Source organism: Microcaecilia unicolor, chromosome 3 (assembly GCF_901765095.1).
Source record: "Microcaecilia unicolor chromosome 3, aMicUni1.1, whole genome shotgun sequence".
Taxonomy (NCBI): domain Eukaryota; kingdom Metazoa; phylum Chordata; class Amphibia; order Gymnophiona; family Siphonopidae; genus Microcaecilia; species Microcaecilia unicolor.
This window is the reverse complement of record NC_044033.1, coordinates 528,126,878-528,142,194: the sequence shown is the minus strand read 5'-3', so window position 1 is coordinate 528,142,194 and position 15,317 is coordinate 528,126,878. Positions and strand designations below refer to the sequence as shown.

General features: G+C 47.0%; 1 protein-coding gene across 1 annotated transcript in view; it reads left to right on the top strand.

The window, feature by feature from the left end:
* AK9 (adenylate kinase 9) overlaps nt 1–15,317 on the top strand; it is a 327,370-nt gene that overhangs the window by 181,964 nt on the left and 130,089 nt on the right. Inside the window, exon 21 of the mRNA XM_030199196.1 lies at nt 4,923–5,056. Within this exon, the coding sequence (XP_030055056.1) occupies nt 4,923–5,056 (134 nt within the window). The remainder of the gene's footprint in view (nt 1–4,922; nt 5,057–15,317) is intronic.

Genomic DNA, 15,317 nt, shown 5'->3' with positions numbered 1-15,317 from the left:
TGTGGCCGGGCCTCCGGGAGTCGAGGGAGATGGCATTCTGTATTACATAAATTCCACTCGCCTCCTTGTCAGTGGCATCCAAACTGTAGCAACCCTAACCTTCGACGTCTGTGCCGCCATGGACAAACACCCTTGGTCTCGCAAGTGTGGCAGCCAGAGTTGGCGTAAGGCATATGTTAACGACCACAAGTATGTCTGCCCCTTCAGTCCAGACATGAGATGCTGCTCCCCGTGGGTTTGGCTCCCATGCGCCGGCGACACTCGAGCCTCGGGCTGGGACCGAGTATGTGCTTATACGGGAGGAGGATATGCCGGATGCACCGGCCTGGGCGAGTTTCGTCGAGGTTCTGGTAACTATGTGTCCCTAGACTGGCCCATTCGAGGACACGACATGCCATGGAGAGGGACGTGGGGCCTCGGCATTGACGGCGGAGGAATGGATCCGTTGACATATATTACCATATATCAGAGTCTCGAAACGAAGCCTCCTACGCACTACCAGACTACTGTCGTCGGCTACCAAGACGTATTCGATGAAATCGCTCGTGCTGAACAGACCGAGACTAAATTCCCCATTTCCCCAGAAGCCCGGAATATGTTCCTCAACTTGGCTGAAAACATTGCCCTCTCCCTGGGAATTGCCAACTGTTTCGTCTGTGGAGGCACCGACATGGGTGAACAATGGCCCTGGGAAGCGAGAGAGATCCGACAGCAAACATGGGATGCACTCAACACCACCAACATTACCTTTCCCCAGCGGCCGAAGCCGTACGAATGGGCCCTGAGAACAAATATCATAGGTACCCTCTGCGCTAGTCGATACTCTCCACCAGAATGGATGTTCAAGTATCAAAAGGGGGGAATGAAGGAGTGGAACGCCGGATACTACTCGAATACTATGAATACTACTGACCACCAGAACAACCTCATGTTTTTGTGCCTACTGATGGACTTATACTTATGCACTCTACCTCTGCTTTTGGCTGTTTAGCCACACCTTATCACTGCACTGGACATTTGTGCCTTATCCAGTTTTACTGTTTGCTAACGAAAGAAGTTTGCTGTTTACTAATGTAAAGATAGAATGCAGGGCTATTAGACATATAGCTTGTAACAGTAGTTTGCAAGGCCTATACAAGACCAGCTTGCATGTAGCAGCGCCATCTGAATAGACGACCTTGGTGGGTGCTGACACCCCGCCCTGCATTCCTGAGCCGAACGAACCTTATCTCCTGTGCTAGAAAGGAGCATTGTGTGTGTGAAGAATAAGCTGCTAAGTTTCGTTTTTCTTGCCAGTATCATTTCAGTGTTATGACGTGTGTACGTACTGGGACTACAATTTTGTACTGTAAGAACTACAAATGTTTACTGCGCATGTCGGTTGTGGCGTGTAAGGGGCCAAATGCGCAGGCCCAGTAGGGGAGTATAAATGTAAGTGTCAGATGATTTATGACACACAGTGTCCCGAGACTACTCGGTGCTGTTCACTTGCTAGCAATAAAGTTGCCTTGTTTGGAACCAAAATTTGCCTTTCGTCTCCTGATTCCCCACCTGTTTCAAAGCCTCCTACAGTGTCATGGGATCTCAATGTCGTTCTCACCCAGCTGATGAAACCTCCTTTTGAGCCACTGAATTCCTGCCATCTGAAGTACTTGACCTGGAAGGTCATTTTCTTGGTGGCAGTTACTTCAGCTCGTAGAGTCAGTGAGCTTCAGGCCCTGGTAGCCCAGGCCCCTTACACCAAATTTCATCATAACAGAGTAGTCCTCCGCACTCACCCTAAGTTCTTGCCAAAGGTCGTGTCGGAGTTCCATCTGAACCAGTCAATTGTCTTGCCAACATTCTTTCCCCGTCCTCATTCCTGCCCTGCTGAACGTCAGCTGCACACGTTGGACTGCAAGAGAGCATTGGCCTTCTATTTGGAGCGGACACAGCCCAACAGACAGTCCGCCCAATTGTTTGTTTCTTTTGATCCCAATAGGAGGGGAGTGGCTGTGGGGAAACGCACCATATCCAATTGGCTAGCAGATTGCATTTCCTTCACTTACGCCCAGGCGGGGCTGGCTCTTGAGGGTCATGTCACGGCTCATAATGTTAGAGCCATGGCTGCGTCGGTAGCCCACTTGAAGTCAGCCTCTATTGAAGAAATTTGCAAAGCTGCGACGTGGTCATCTGTCCACACATTCACATCTCATTACTGCCTGCAGCAGGATACCCGACGCGACAGTCGGTTCGGGCAGTCAGTTCTTCAGAACCTGTTTGGGCTTTAGAATCCAACTCCACCCCCCGAGGGCCCTGTTTGTTCTGTTCCAGGCTACACTCTCAGTTAGTTGGTAAATTTTTTAGGTCAATCTCAGTTATGTCCTCGCCGTTGCGAGGCCCAATTGACCATGGTTGTTGTTTTGAGTGAGCCTGGGGGCTAGGGATACCCCATCTGTGAGAACAAGCAGCCTGCTTGTCCTCGGAGAAAGCGAATGCTACATACCTGTAGAAGGTATTCTCCGAGGACAGCAAGCTGATTGTTCTCACAAACCCGCCCGCCTCCCCTTTGGAGTTGTGTCTTCCCTTGTATTGTCTTGCTACATACTGGACTGGCCGGCTCGAGCCGGTTTCGGGCGGGAAGACGGCCGCGCATGCGCGGTGCGCGCGGGCGCGCGAGGACTAGCAAAGGACTTTGCTAGTGAAGATTCCGATTGGAGGGGCTGCCGTGGACGTCACCCATCAGTGAGAACAATCAGCCTGCTGTCCTCGGAGAATACCTTCTACAGGTATGTAGCATTCGCTTTAACCTCCGACTATGCTCTACCACCCCTACTCACCATGATGGCCATTGTCTCGACCTCGTTCTCTTCTCTTCCTGCTCACCTTCCAATTTCTGCACCTCAGTCCTTCCTATCTCAGATCATCACCTAATCACCCTCACACTTAATCACCCTCCCCCTCAACCTCCTTCCTCATGTTTAAACTTGTACAGCGCTGCGTAACCCTAGCAGCGCTATAGAAATGCTAAGTAGTAGTAGTAGTCAAAAGACTTAACCTAGGGACAAGCCCTTAACTGTCGTCCAGACCTAATTTCTTCATGCGCCATCAAGCTTCCTAAAAGAAAAGTCCAAAGATGGACTTGGGGAAAATCCACTGCTTATTTCTATTGAGATGGACATGGAGGAAGCCACTGTTTGCCCTGGATTGTTGGCTTGGAATGGTGCTACTAATTGTGTTTCTGCCAGGTATTTGTGACCTGGGTTGGCCACTGCTGGAAGCAAGATACTGGGCTGGATGGACCATTGTTCTGACCCAGTATGGCTGTTCTTATGCTATTGTTATTTGGAAGAGAATCTTGTTTCAATGAACTGCTTTGTTGTGGACTTGGCTAGCGGGAAAACCCAGAGGAAGGAAGGAAAGTCTGTCAGAGAAGCTGTGCCTATGACAATATACTGATTGCTATTTCCCATTTTATGTTTATAGGAAAAGTATTTAATACTAGTAAAAAAGCCCCGTTTCTGATGCAAATGAAACGGGGGCTAGCAATGTTTTCTTCTGTGTGCATGTGGGAGTGTGTGTGTCCCTGCCCTCTGGCCTCTCTCCCCTCCCCCCTCTGAGTCCTTCACAGCGATTTGATTTCGTGCTCTGCTGTTTTCCTTCACTGACTGTGTTACAGAGAGGGCGGGGCAGACACTCATAGGGAAACCGGATATCTCGCCCCCTTCACACTTCCGGCTGGAGGCTTCATAGAACGTTGGTGTTGCTTTTTATATAGAGAGATATCTGTTCCTAAATGTGTTACCATTCATTTTTAAAAGCCTGTTTTTTTATATCGGAATTGAGATGTGCAAGTTGGGACATGTTCGATTTCACCTGTATTTCACAAAAGGCTCTGCCCTTTTGTGAAGCCCTATCAGGTTCATGCCTCTGAACTGGTGTAAAGTCCAACTGAGAATGTTTTTCCTATCTGATCTAATCTAATACAGGACTTATTTGCCACACAAATTCCAGCAAAAGGTTCTGTGTGGCTTACAGATATAAGAAGTCCAAACAAAAACGATCAGGGAATTACAACTGATAATTAAAAACACAAAAGAGCAATAATACCTCAAAATTATCATATTAAAACAATTAGGTAAGGATTAAAACTTTAAAAGCACATGTATTTTGGCTGTGATTTAATAACCAAAGGAAGTTCATTCCAGATTAAAATTGCCTGAAAAGAAAAAATGGAATTAAGCTGACATTGAAAACATAACTACTACTACTATTTAGCATTTCTATAGCGCTACAAGGCATACGCAGCGCTGCACAAACATAGAAGAAAGACAGTCCCTGCTCAAAGAGCTTACAATCTAATAGACAAGAAATAAAGTAAGCAAATCAAATCAATTAATGTGTACAGGAAGGAGGAGAGGAGGGTAGGTGGAGGCGAGTGGTTACAAGTGGTTACGAGTCAAAAGCAATGTTAAAGAGGTGGGCTTTGAGTCTAGATTTAAAGGTGGCCAATGATGGGGCAAGACGTAGGGGCTCAGGAAGTTTATTCCAGGCGTAGGGTGCAGCGAGACAGAAGGCGCAAAGTCTGGAGTGGAGGGCACGGGAAGGGGTGTAGGGAAGGACGAGTGTGGAGAGATACTGGGGAGCAGTAGAGTGAGTACATTTATAGGTTAGTAGAAGAAGTTTGAACAGGATGCGAAAACGGATAGGGAGCCAGTCTCAGTAAAAATCAATCCTGCAACCAGAGCGAATAATTATAAGAATTAGTGATAAACAATTTGAATTACGTGGATCTCCATGTTTAAATAGCAGCTTTCCGCACGTGCATATTTTGCTATTTACATGTGGCGATTTCTCCTATTATAACCATTTTAGTGCCCTGTGTTACATAGGCCTCTTGTTATGCTGACCTACTGACGTGACTGTCTGACTAACTCTGGCAGGTTGTCTAAAATGTCAGGTCTGGGAAATGACAACATTAGATTTGGACGAAGAAGCAGATGATTTTCAGGCTGAGCAGGAAGCCGAAAGAGAAGAAGAAGAAGAGGAGGAAAGAGAAGAAGTGGAAGAGGAAGAAGTAAGAATCAAATTTATAAGTTGCCTTCAGGATAGGTCAGGTGTCAGGTGCATTCGGTTCCGCTGCAGGATGCTGCATCTAACAAGCAGATGACTGCATAAATTGATTAAAATGAAATGGGGCAACAACAGTAAAGCCTATCAAATGAGACCACTGTTGTACAGAGACATGAAGGCAATATTCAGCTAACTGCAAAATGTTGAACTGTATCTGTGTAATTATATGTATATCTGGCTATTTGAGATGTTAAAAGCTTTTCCTGTTTTGCAATGGAGTAGGCTCATAGGAAGAGTGTGCCTAGGTTTACTTGATCAAGCTCTTTAAATAGTCAATAAATACTTAAAGAGTGGAGGTCCAGAATCTAACTACAACCAATATCCAGTGCTCAACAAATCATTGCCACATACAATCAAAACTGAACTCAGCAGCGACTCTTCCCATGTGGACTTGCAGCCCTTTATTATTAACCAACCAACATGTATCTTACCCACCATAATATCACCTTGTATTCATTCATAAATTGTATTTGTTCAGACCGGAACCGGCTAACGCCATTAACGGTTAACGTGTAAGCCACATTGAGCCTGCAAAAAGGTGGGAAAATGTGGGATGCAAATGTAACAAATAAATAAATTAAGATAAGTCATTTAGTTCTTCAGTACAAAACAAGGCATTCTTTGTAATAAAGAATATGATTCACAAGGGGAAGTTATTTAAAGATAGCGACCGATGAGGAGGCAGGTGAGTCATGGGCTGTAAGTTCATGTGAAAGAGTTGCCGCTGAGCTCAGGTTTGATTGTATGTGGCAACAATCTGTTGAGCGCTGGGCATTGGTTGTGGTACGTTTACTTGATCTGCACAAGTGTGTAGTTTGGGTGAAGCAGAGGCAGATTTGCAAAGTACAAGCTGATTTTATAAAATACATAGGTACAGCTGAGCATTTGTGCAGACTTGGAGCTGGTTCTGGGAGCCTGTTTTAATGAATGAGCCCTCTCTGGGATAACAACTGAATTGTGCTGCTTTGTGGGAAGCATTTGGCCCTTCCTATCACTATAGGGTTAAATTTTGGCAGTACAATGACTTAGATGGCCAAAGGTTTTCCATCCTTCAGCTGTATTATATAGTTGGTGCCTGCTGAGGATTTCAAAGTGCTTTTGAATATTGGCTCCCAAATGTATGTTTTTATGTTGTATTATAAGTATCCATCTTTTGAAAACTACTTACTTCCTTTTAAAAATGAAAACAAAGATCAGCCTAGAAGTGGCCAAAGAGGACAATATCTAAAACGTTTTCTTTATTTGTAGAAAAGGGCCCATGTCTGCTCCGTCTCCTCTTTACATACATAGTAACATAGTGACGGCAGATAAAGACCTGAACAGTCCATCCAGTCTGCCCAATAAGATAAACTCATTATACTTAATATGCGATACTTTATATATATACCCCAGTTTGATTTGTCCTTGCCATTCTCAGGGCACACACTGTATAAGTCTGCCCAGTACTGTTCTTGTACTAAAAGTTCTGAAGCTTACTACTACTACACTCAAGCCCATCCCTACCTATTCAGTCACGATCAGAGCATAGACCGTAGAAGTCTGCCCAGCACCGGTTTCGCTTCCCAATTACCAGCGTCGCTACCCAATCTCCACTAAGATTCCGTGGATCCATTCCTTCTAAACAAGATTGCTTTGTGTTTATCCCACGCATGTTTGAATTCCATTACTGTTTTCATCTCCACCACCTCCCGCAGGAGGGCATTCCACGTATCCACCACCCTCGCCGTGACAAAATACTTCCTGACATTACTCCTGTGTCTGCCCCCCTTTCAACCTCAATTTGTGTCCTCTAGTTCTACCACCTTCCTGTCTCCAGAAAAGGTTTGTTTGTGGATTAATACCTTTCAAATATTTGAACGTCATGTCACCCCTGTTTCTCCTTTCCTCCAAAGTATACATGTTCAGGTCGGCAAGTTTCTCGTACGATTTGCAACATAAATCCCATACCATTGAATCACGTGATGCAGTGAGAGGAGACAGACGTGTTTTGCCTCCTGCTCGAGGGCCCTAATTCTCATCCTTTGACATCGCCATTGAAAATCCCCACTTAACCTGCAGTTTGGCTTGGTAGTGAAGTGGTGGGTCTTATGGACAAATACCTTACTCCAAAAAACAGGATGACCGCAAAATCAGCAAAAAAAGGGTCAGAACGCTCCAGAGCTGCCGAAGATAAAATGGCGGACCAAGGGCAGGCCCCGCAGCTTACCTGCACGGAAGCAGCGATTACGGAACTTACCAAAGCGGTAGTGCTTGCCCTGGAACCGCGACTGCAACAGCTGTCGGAGCAGTTGGCTGGGATCTCCCAAATAACGGCAGAATTAACCAGGAGAACCGGTGAATTGGAGTGCCGAGTGTCTGATATAGAGGATGGCGCCCAGGGGAACGGAGTAGAGCTGACGCGCTGGCGGGAGCTGGTGGCGGACCAACAAACTAAGTTAGAGGATCTCGAAAACAGGTCCCGCCGGGATAATCTCCGATTACTGGGTATTCCTGAAGCAGTGCCCGAAAGATCTTTGCGTCGGGTCTTGGAACGCTGGATGAGCCCGATGGTAACGCGGGAAGAGGAGCCCGACCCGGTGAAGCTTGAGCGCGCACATCGATTAGGAGCGGTTCGAACCGGAGAGGGACGCCCGAGAATAGTGATAGTCAAGTTCCTTAACTCGGCCCAGAAAGAGGCATTTCTCCAACACTACCGACTACACAAGGAAGAGGTTACCTATGAGGGAGTACAAGTGCGGGTATATCAAGATTATTCGGCAGCGCTGGCGGCAAAGCGCCGCCAGTACTCTGAAGTCTGTTCTCGATTGATTGAGAGGAAATATAAATTTCAAGTTCGCTATCCCGCAGTGTTGAAAGTGTGGCATAATGGCCAGTGGCGCACCCACGACACACCAGGGAGTGCGATGGCCTGGCTCAATGGAGTCCCTGAGCAGCACGCGGCAGAAGATCAAGTTGGGTGAGGCCGAGATAGTGGTGAGAGCCCGTGGAGGAATAAGCTACCCTGAAGAGTTGGTGATAAAAGGGTTAGACGTCTGACTAGACCAGATTTTAATCATGCCTGTGCATGTGTTTTTGTTCATGTTGTTACACCATGGTTTCTAAGACTGGACTGTTTGTGGGGCGGAAGCGGGTGGGGACCTGAGGTAACGGGCAGTAAGCAAGGCCGAGAGCGAGTTTGAGCCCTTTGGGTCCTTGCCCCCTTACCCTCGCCCTTCCCCAGTTGATATTAAACTCCTGGAAGAGAATAACAGGCTTTTCCCTTTATTAAGCATTCACCCCTTTGTTGTACAAGGTTTTTTGAAAAGTCAAACAAAAGAAATATGTGAATTAAAACATGTGCCTGCTAATGTTTGGTTATGTAATATGGGTTTGGAAATGTGGTGGGTGGTTTATGGAAGGGTGTCAAGCAGTAGGGAGGAAGAGCCTTACTATGGAAGACGGAGGGAAGAGCGGTGGGATAATGCCAGGGAGTTGGTAAGGTGTGAATAGGTAATAGGAGAAGGGAGCGTCAGGTACAAAATGTATGTGGGATAGACATATAAGAGAGGATGGGACTTCTCTAGGTGTCATTGTGTGATTACAGACAGGCTTCTCTATGGAAGTATGGAGAAGAATGGAACTGGGAGTGGAAGGGGGAAGGGAGGGAGGGGGGGGGTTCTGAGGGAGGGAGGGGGGTTAGGTATAGGGGGTCACATGATGTCCAATGGGGGATGGTATACTGATGAGTGTGTCGCTGGGGTGGGAACGGTTTCCTGGGAGATTTCTGGGGTTGCGGACTTCTGGGCGAGGGCTGGGCACCTGGGAGTCTCCAACTCTATAAGTGAATGGATCTTGATAAAGGCAATGAGTAGAGATCCTGGATAAGTTACCGGTGCCACGATTAATTTCCTGGAATGTGTGTGGTATCACCTCCCCTATTAAACGTACAAAAATATTAACTGCTCTCCAGCGTCACAATGTCTCTCTGGCCTGTTTACAAGAGACCAAACTCTCTGATGCAGAGCATCTAAAGTTAAAACAGCGATGGGTGGGGGACTGCTTCTTTGCATCAGCCAGGGGGAAAAAGGGGGGGGTGGCTGTGTTGATACATAAAAGCTTACAATGCCATGCGCAAGTGGTGGAAAGTGATAGGAATGGGCGTTATATTTTGTTGCGAATGAATGTTATGGGGCAAGATTTTTATCTTTTAAATGTTTATGGCCCTAACGTGTACGATCATTCGTTCCTCCAGCACCTGGTGCGCCTAGGAATACAACATGCGGAGGTGCCTTTGGTGGTAGTGGGTGATTTCAACCAGGTGCTGGATGCACGACAGGATCGCTCGGGCCCAAATGTGGGGACGGTGATGGGAGCAGGGAAGGGCTTGCCTTATTTATGTCAAGCTTTGAATTTGGTGGACCCGTGGCGGTTGTGCAACCCCAACGTGCGTGATTACACGCATTTGTCACGGGCACATGGCACGTGGTCCAGACTGGATTATATCTTGGTGTCTGCCCCTATTTTCTCGCAAGTAGTAAAGTCGGAGATTGGCCCGATGGAGGTTTCGGACCACGCACTCATTTGGGTAGACATAGATTTTGGAGAGGCGCGGTTGAGACGACGGTTGTGGCGATTCCCCTCCTATCTGGTGGAAGATGAGAATTTTAAGGATTACCTCCAGAAAAAATGGTCTTTGTTTGCAGATGCGAATGCCTGCCATACTTCTGATGCGAGATTATATTGGGAAACAGCTAAGGCTGTGTTACGCGGGGACATTATAGCATACATGTGTGCGAGGTCTAGGCGTCTCTCGCAGGGACTGGTCCGGTTGGAGAGGGTATATCAAGAGGCCAAACGGATTCATATGGCAACTCCCTCGGCACAGACTAGAGAGCAGATGCTGTCGGCCTTGGTGGCTTTAAACGCCCTAATCCATGAACGTACGAAAAAACATCTGTTCTATCGTTCTTTTAGATTTCATCGGTTTGGGAATAAATCAGGTAGATTGCTGGCACGGCTTGTCAAAACCTGGGGGGGTAATCGTTTTGTGTCGTCATTAATGGGCCCTAACGGACGGAGGGAAACTCAGACCTCAAAGATAGCGCAGCTGTTCCATGATTATTATGCGGCTTTGTATGCGTCGCCGTGCCCTCAGGAGGGGCCCGCCATGAGTGATTACCTTGAGAATTCGGGAATTCCCCGTCTTTCGGATTCGGTTGTTGCTCAATTGAATGCGCCTATAAAGGGCAATGAGATTCAGAGAGTGGTCAAGACACTAAGGAGAGGTACGGCGCCGGGGCCAGACGGATACTCGGTCGAGTTCTTTCAGTGTATGTTCCCACAAGTTGCCATCCCGCTGCTCGACTTTTTTGAAGCTTCGTTGCAACAGGGCTCATTTCCTGGGTTTTCAAACGACGCTCTAATCTCGCTGATTCCTAAGCCAGGCAAACCGGCGGACCTGCCTGGCTCCTATAGACCGATTTCCCTGATAAACGTTGACCTAAAAATTCTGGCCAGAGTCTTAGCAGACAGATTAGCATTACATATGCCTTCGCTGATTGGAGAAGGGCAGGTGGGGTTTGTCAGGGGGCGTCACTCTTCTGTGAATGTGAGGAAGGTGTGCCTGGCCATTGCACGGAGCCATGTGGTTAACGAGCCGCTGCTTTTGGTCAGCCTAGATGCCGAAAAGGCATTCGATAAAGTGCGTTGGAACTATATGTTTGCGGTGCTTGACCATATTGGGATTACTGGATGATTTCGGAAGGCAGTAGAGGTGCTTTATGAAAAGCCAAGAGGGTCTTTGGTGGTAAATGGAACATGTACAGCCCCTTTTGAAGTGTCCTGTGGTACTAGGCAGGGATGCCCCCTGTCCCCTTTATTGTTTCTTTTATACCTGGAGCCTTTATTGCGGTACATCCAGAGCAATGTGGACGTTGCAGGGGTGAATTTTTCAACAATCCCACTGAAAACACTAGTGTTTGCAGATGATATTTTGGTGACCCTGACACAGCCCAGGCAGTCGATCCCGGCCCTTCTCGGGGAAATAGAAGAGTTTAGTTATTTCTCTGGCTTTACTCTTAACCTACAAAAGTCAGCAGCATTCCCGATACAGGATCATATACGGACCGGGTGGGAGGGAGAGTTTCCGCTATCTTGGACGTCGGGTCCATTAAAGTACTTAGGGGTGTGGATACCAAGAGACCTAACACAGCTCTACGAACTGAACGTCGAGCCTCTGCGGGTCACTACGAGGACCTCTCTGGGGGTGTGGCAATCGTTGCCGCAGTCGAGCCTGGGAAGAGTGGCACTGTATAATATGGTGTTGGTGCCCAAGTGGACTTATATCTTGCAAACGGTACCTATATTGCTCACAAGCAAGGATGAAAGACTAGTGACTCGATTGGTGACGCGCTGTATTTGGCAGGGGAAGCGGTCCAGGATGGCGGCAGCGCAGTTATATCGACCTAGAGGCCAGGGGGGTTGGGGCTTATTAAATGTCAAGTTATTGTCTGTTGCCGGGAATATGAGGCACATATCTGACTGGCTTAGAGGCACGAACCACTTCACCCTTTTGGGGGAAGAACAGCGTCTATTGCAACCGATACATTTTAGCGCGTGGCTACACGCACGGCCGTGTGAACATAATGTACCTGAGCCTTATGCAGCCCTGTTATTACCATTGCGACGGGCCTGGAGGTGGGTGTGTCACCTTTATGGGCTCTCGTCGAGGTATTCACCCTTGTTACCGTTACAGGGTAACCCTGATTTCCCACCGGGCACGAGTTCAGCTCAATTTGTGGCCTGGAGAGCTAGAGGGGCGCATTACTTGCATCAGTTTTATTCAGAAGATGGTGAAAAGAAGACGTTGGGAGCTTGGCGGGTGGAATTTGGTAGGGGGGCGGGAGACTTCTTAGCTTGGCATCAGCTTTGCCATTATGTCCGGTCAATCCCCCCTGACTCCTTGAAATTAGAGGTGTGGACAAAGCTCTTGGAGGTGTTTGCCCTAGATGCACAATTGGCAGTCCCCCTAAAGTACTATCACGCGCGACTGAGAGAGCAGTTGGGTGAGGTAGATTATGAAAAATTAGCAACCCATTGGAATAACGAGTTAACCCTGAGACTTCGGGGGGAACAATTAAAGACTTGTGTGTTGAACATTCCCAGGGTGACAGAAAATGTGACGCTGAGAGAAACCCTCTACAAATTTGTAATGCGCATGTATTTTTCTCCGCATAGGGCAATGAGGGCGGCAATGCGGACAGATGACAATTGTGCGAAGTGTGCCTACTCCCTGGCGGGCCTTGGGCACATGTTTTGGCAGTGCCCGTGTGTCCTGGATTTTTGGAGGCGGGTGGCCAGATATGTGTCGGTTATTTGGGGAGTGAACTGGAAGCCCCATGCCGCGCAGTTATTTGATCTCTTCAAACTGCAGACGCCAGGAGTAGTGGGGCTTAAACCCTTTTTGAAGAGAGCTACTCTCATGGGTAAGAAGGTTATACTTCATCAATGGATAGTAGCAGAACCCCCAACTTTCCAGCAGTGGAAGTCCAGGATGATTTCCCTGTGTGCGTTGGAGCGCAGGGGGGTGGGGGACCTGGCCTCGCCTAGAGGTGATGCTTTCTGTAGACGGTGGGCACCCTTCTGGGATTCTTTGACCCCAGTGGCACGCAGCAGGATTTTGAATTGCTGATTGGTACATCAAGGTGACTCCCTAGGGGGGGAGGGGGGGGGAGAAAGAGGGGTTGGGGGGAGTACACAGGGAGGGATTAAAGGGGAGAGGACTCGGCTTATGTATTCAGAAAGTGGAGGGGCAGGGGGTTATAAATAGACGTCTTGAGGGAGCAGAACACCCTGTCATTGAGAACTGTTTACTGGGGTAGGAATATGACGTATTGTGATGTAATGACCATAACTGCTCCGTCATTGACGGCTATGGCTGAGTCCAAATCAACACAGAATCAAATTGAAGATAACACAGATGATCCCTGTTAGAGGAAGCAGCATTGCGCAAGGGGCCATAAGAGCCAAGGCCCTTTGCGGTGAGTTACGTGGAGGGGTGTATTTCTTCAGTTACCTCAACAGCGTGCACAACCCTCCAATCTGACTGTGGGGGAATGTTGGATGAGGGAGGGAGGGGAGGGGGTGGGAGGTGGAGGGGATAAAAGACAAAACTATTAGACGATTCTGTTAGCGCAATTGAAAAGTTGTGTGATCTGTTGGATTTTATTTGAACAGCTGTACAAGTGATGTTATTAATAATAAAAACGATTTAAAATAAATCCCATACCATTTTCGTAGCTTTTCTTTGCACCGCTTCCAGTCTTTTTACATGCTTAGCTAGATACGGCCTGCAAAACTGAGCACAATACTCCAAGTGGGGCCTCACCAATGACTTGTAGAGGGGCATCAATACCTCCTTTCTTCTGCTAGTTATACCCCTTTCTGTGCAGCCTAGCATCCTTCTGGCCATGGCCATCACCTTGCCACATTGTTTCTTCATCTTCAGATCCTCGGACACCAACACCCCAAGGTCTGTCTCCTGAATCGAGCTCACTAATCTCTCCCTTCCTATCAGAGATCTCTCTTTTGGGTTTCTGCAACCCAAGTGCATCACTCTACACAAGTTTAACTGCCAAACTCTTGACCATTCTTCTAACGTTCGGAGATCCCTTCTCATCGTTTCTACTTCCTCCAGGGTATCCACTCTATTGGCTATTTTTGTGTCATCCACAAAAAGGCAAACCTTTCCTTCCGACCCTTCAGCAATATCATCCACAAATATATTAAACAGAATCAGCCCCAAGTATGGTGAGGAGATGAGAGTTCAGCCTGTGGTTTTTCTGAGCTGATTTCCATCTCGATCTCTGGTACATGGCCCAATATTCAAAAGCAGTTGATTAGACAGCAGCATCTACTATCAGTTCTGCGCTTTTCAGCCATGCTATCAAGAGACTGTGTAGTGCCAGCTTGGAACATAGGCAGAGCATGGCATTCTGGGAATTATCCAAATAGCAGATGTATTTGGTCTGCTATCTGCATAACCTATCTGGAGAGTATACTGAATAGCGCCACTATCTGAGTGAAGCCAGCAGTCACCGCACTGAATATCCAAATAAATTGCTGACCACGGCAGCTATATACTGACTCATAGAAAGGAGTAGCCTAATGGTTAGCACAGCAGGCTGAAATCCTCCTGTTGTTCCTTATGATCTTGGCAAGTCACCTAGGAGGCAGTCAATTTAGGTGCACTGATGCCGTGCAGTGAGAGCCGATTCTGTAATGGCATCAGGGTACCCAGATTCTGTTATACAATACTAATGTAATCAACATTATGCAGCCACAGTAGCAAGATTCCAGAATCCCCAAAGAGTAGCAAGATTCCAGAATCTCAAAGAGTAGCAAGATTCCGGAATCTGAAAGAGTCACAATTCCATGCAGAATCCCCAAAGAGTAGTAAGATTCCAGAATCCCAAAGAATAACAAGTTTCCATGCAGAACCCCAAAGAATAGCAAGATTCTGGAAACTCAAAGAGTAGCAAGATTCCAGATTCCCAAAGAATAGCAAGATTCCATGCAGAACCCTAAAGAGTAATAAGGTTCCAGAACCCCAAAGAGTCTTAAGATTCCATGCAGACTCCCCAAAGAGTAGTAAGATTCCAGAACCCCAAAGAGTAGCAAGATTCCAGAATCCTAAAGAGTCATAAGATTCCATGCAGAACCCCAAAGAGTAGCAAGATTCCATGCTACTTAGTTATTAATTTAACAGCTCTAAAAGAAGGTAATTGAATCAAACATTTCTGAAAAGAATGTAAAGTACGTTGAAGCATGAATTTTGGGATCTTGCCAGGTACTTGATCTGACTCAGTATGACTATTCTTATTTCTTAATATTGTTAAATCAAAGTGTAAATCTCAGCACAGAAAGAACTGGAGTACTGAATCTACCAACCTTCATCTGAAAGCTTGATTATGCTAATGAATATTTTCTCAATATAATTTTGTTGGGGAAATTATTATATGTGCTCCATATTGACTAAGAGGACTATTTTAAAAGGTTTAAGCAGGTAAGGGGGGGGGGGGCAGGAACGATATTTAACAGGACTTATCCAGGTAGCAGCTAAGTCCTGTCATGGCAGATAACTGGTGGCGCTATCCATAAAGGGGGAATTCTAGAAATGACGCCCAGAGTTATGTGCCAGGAATATCCGCTCTGTGTGGATCTTGCGC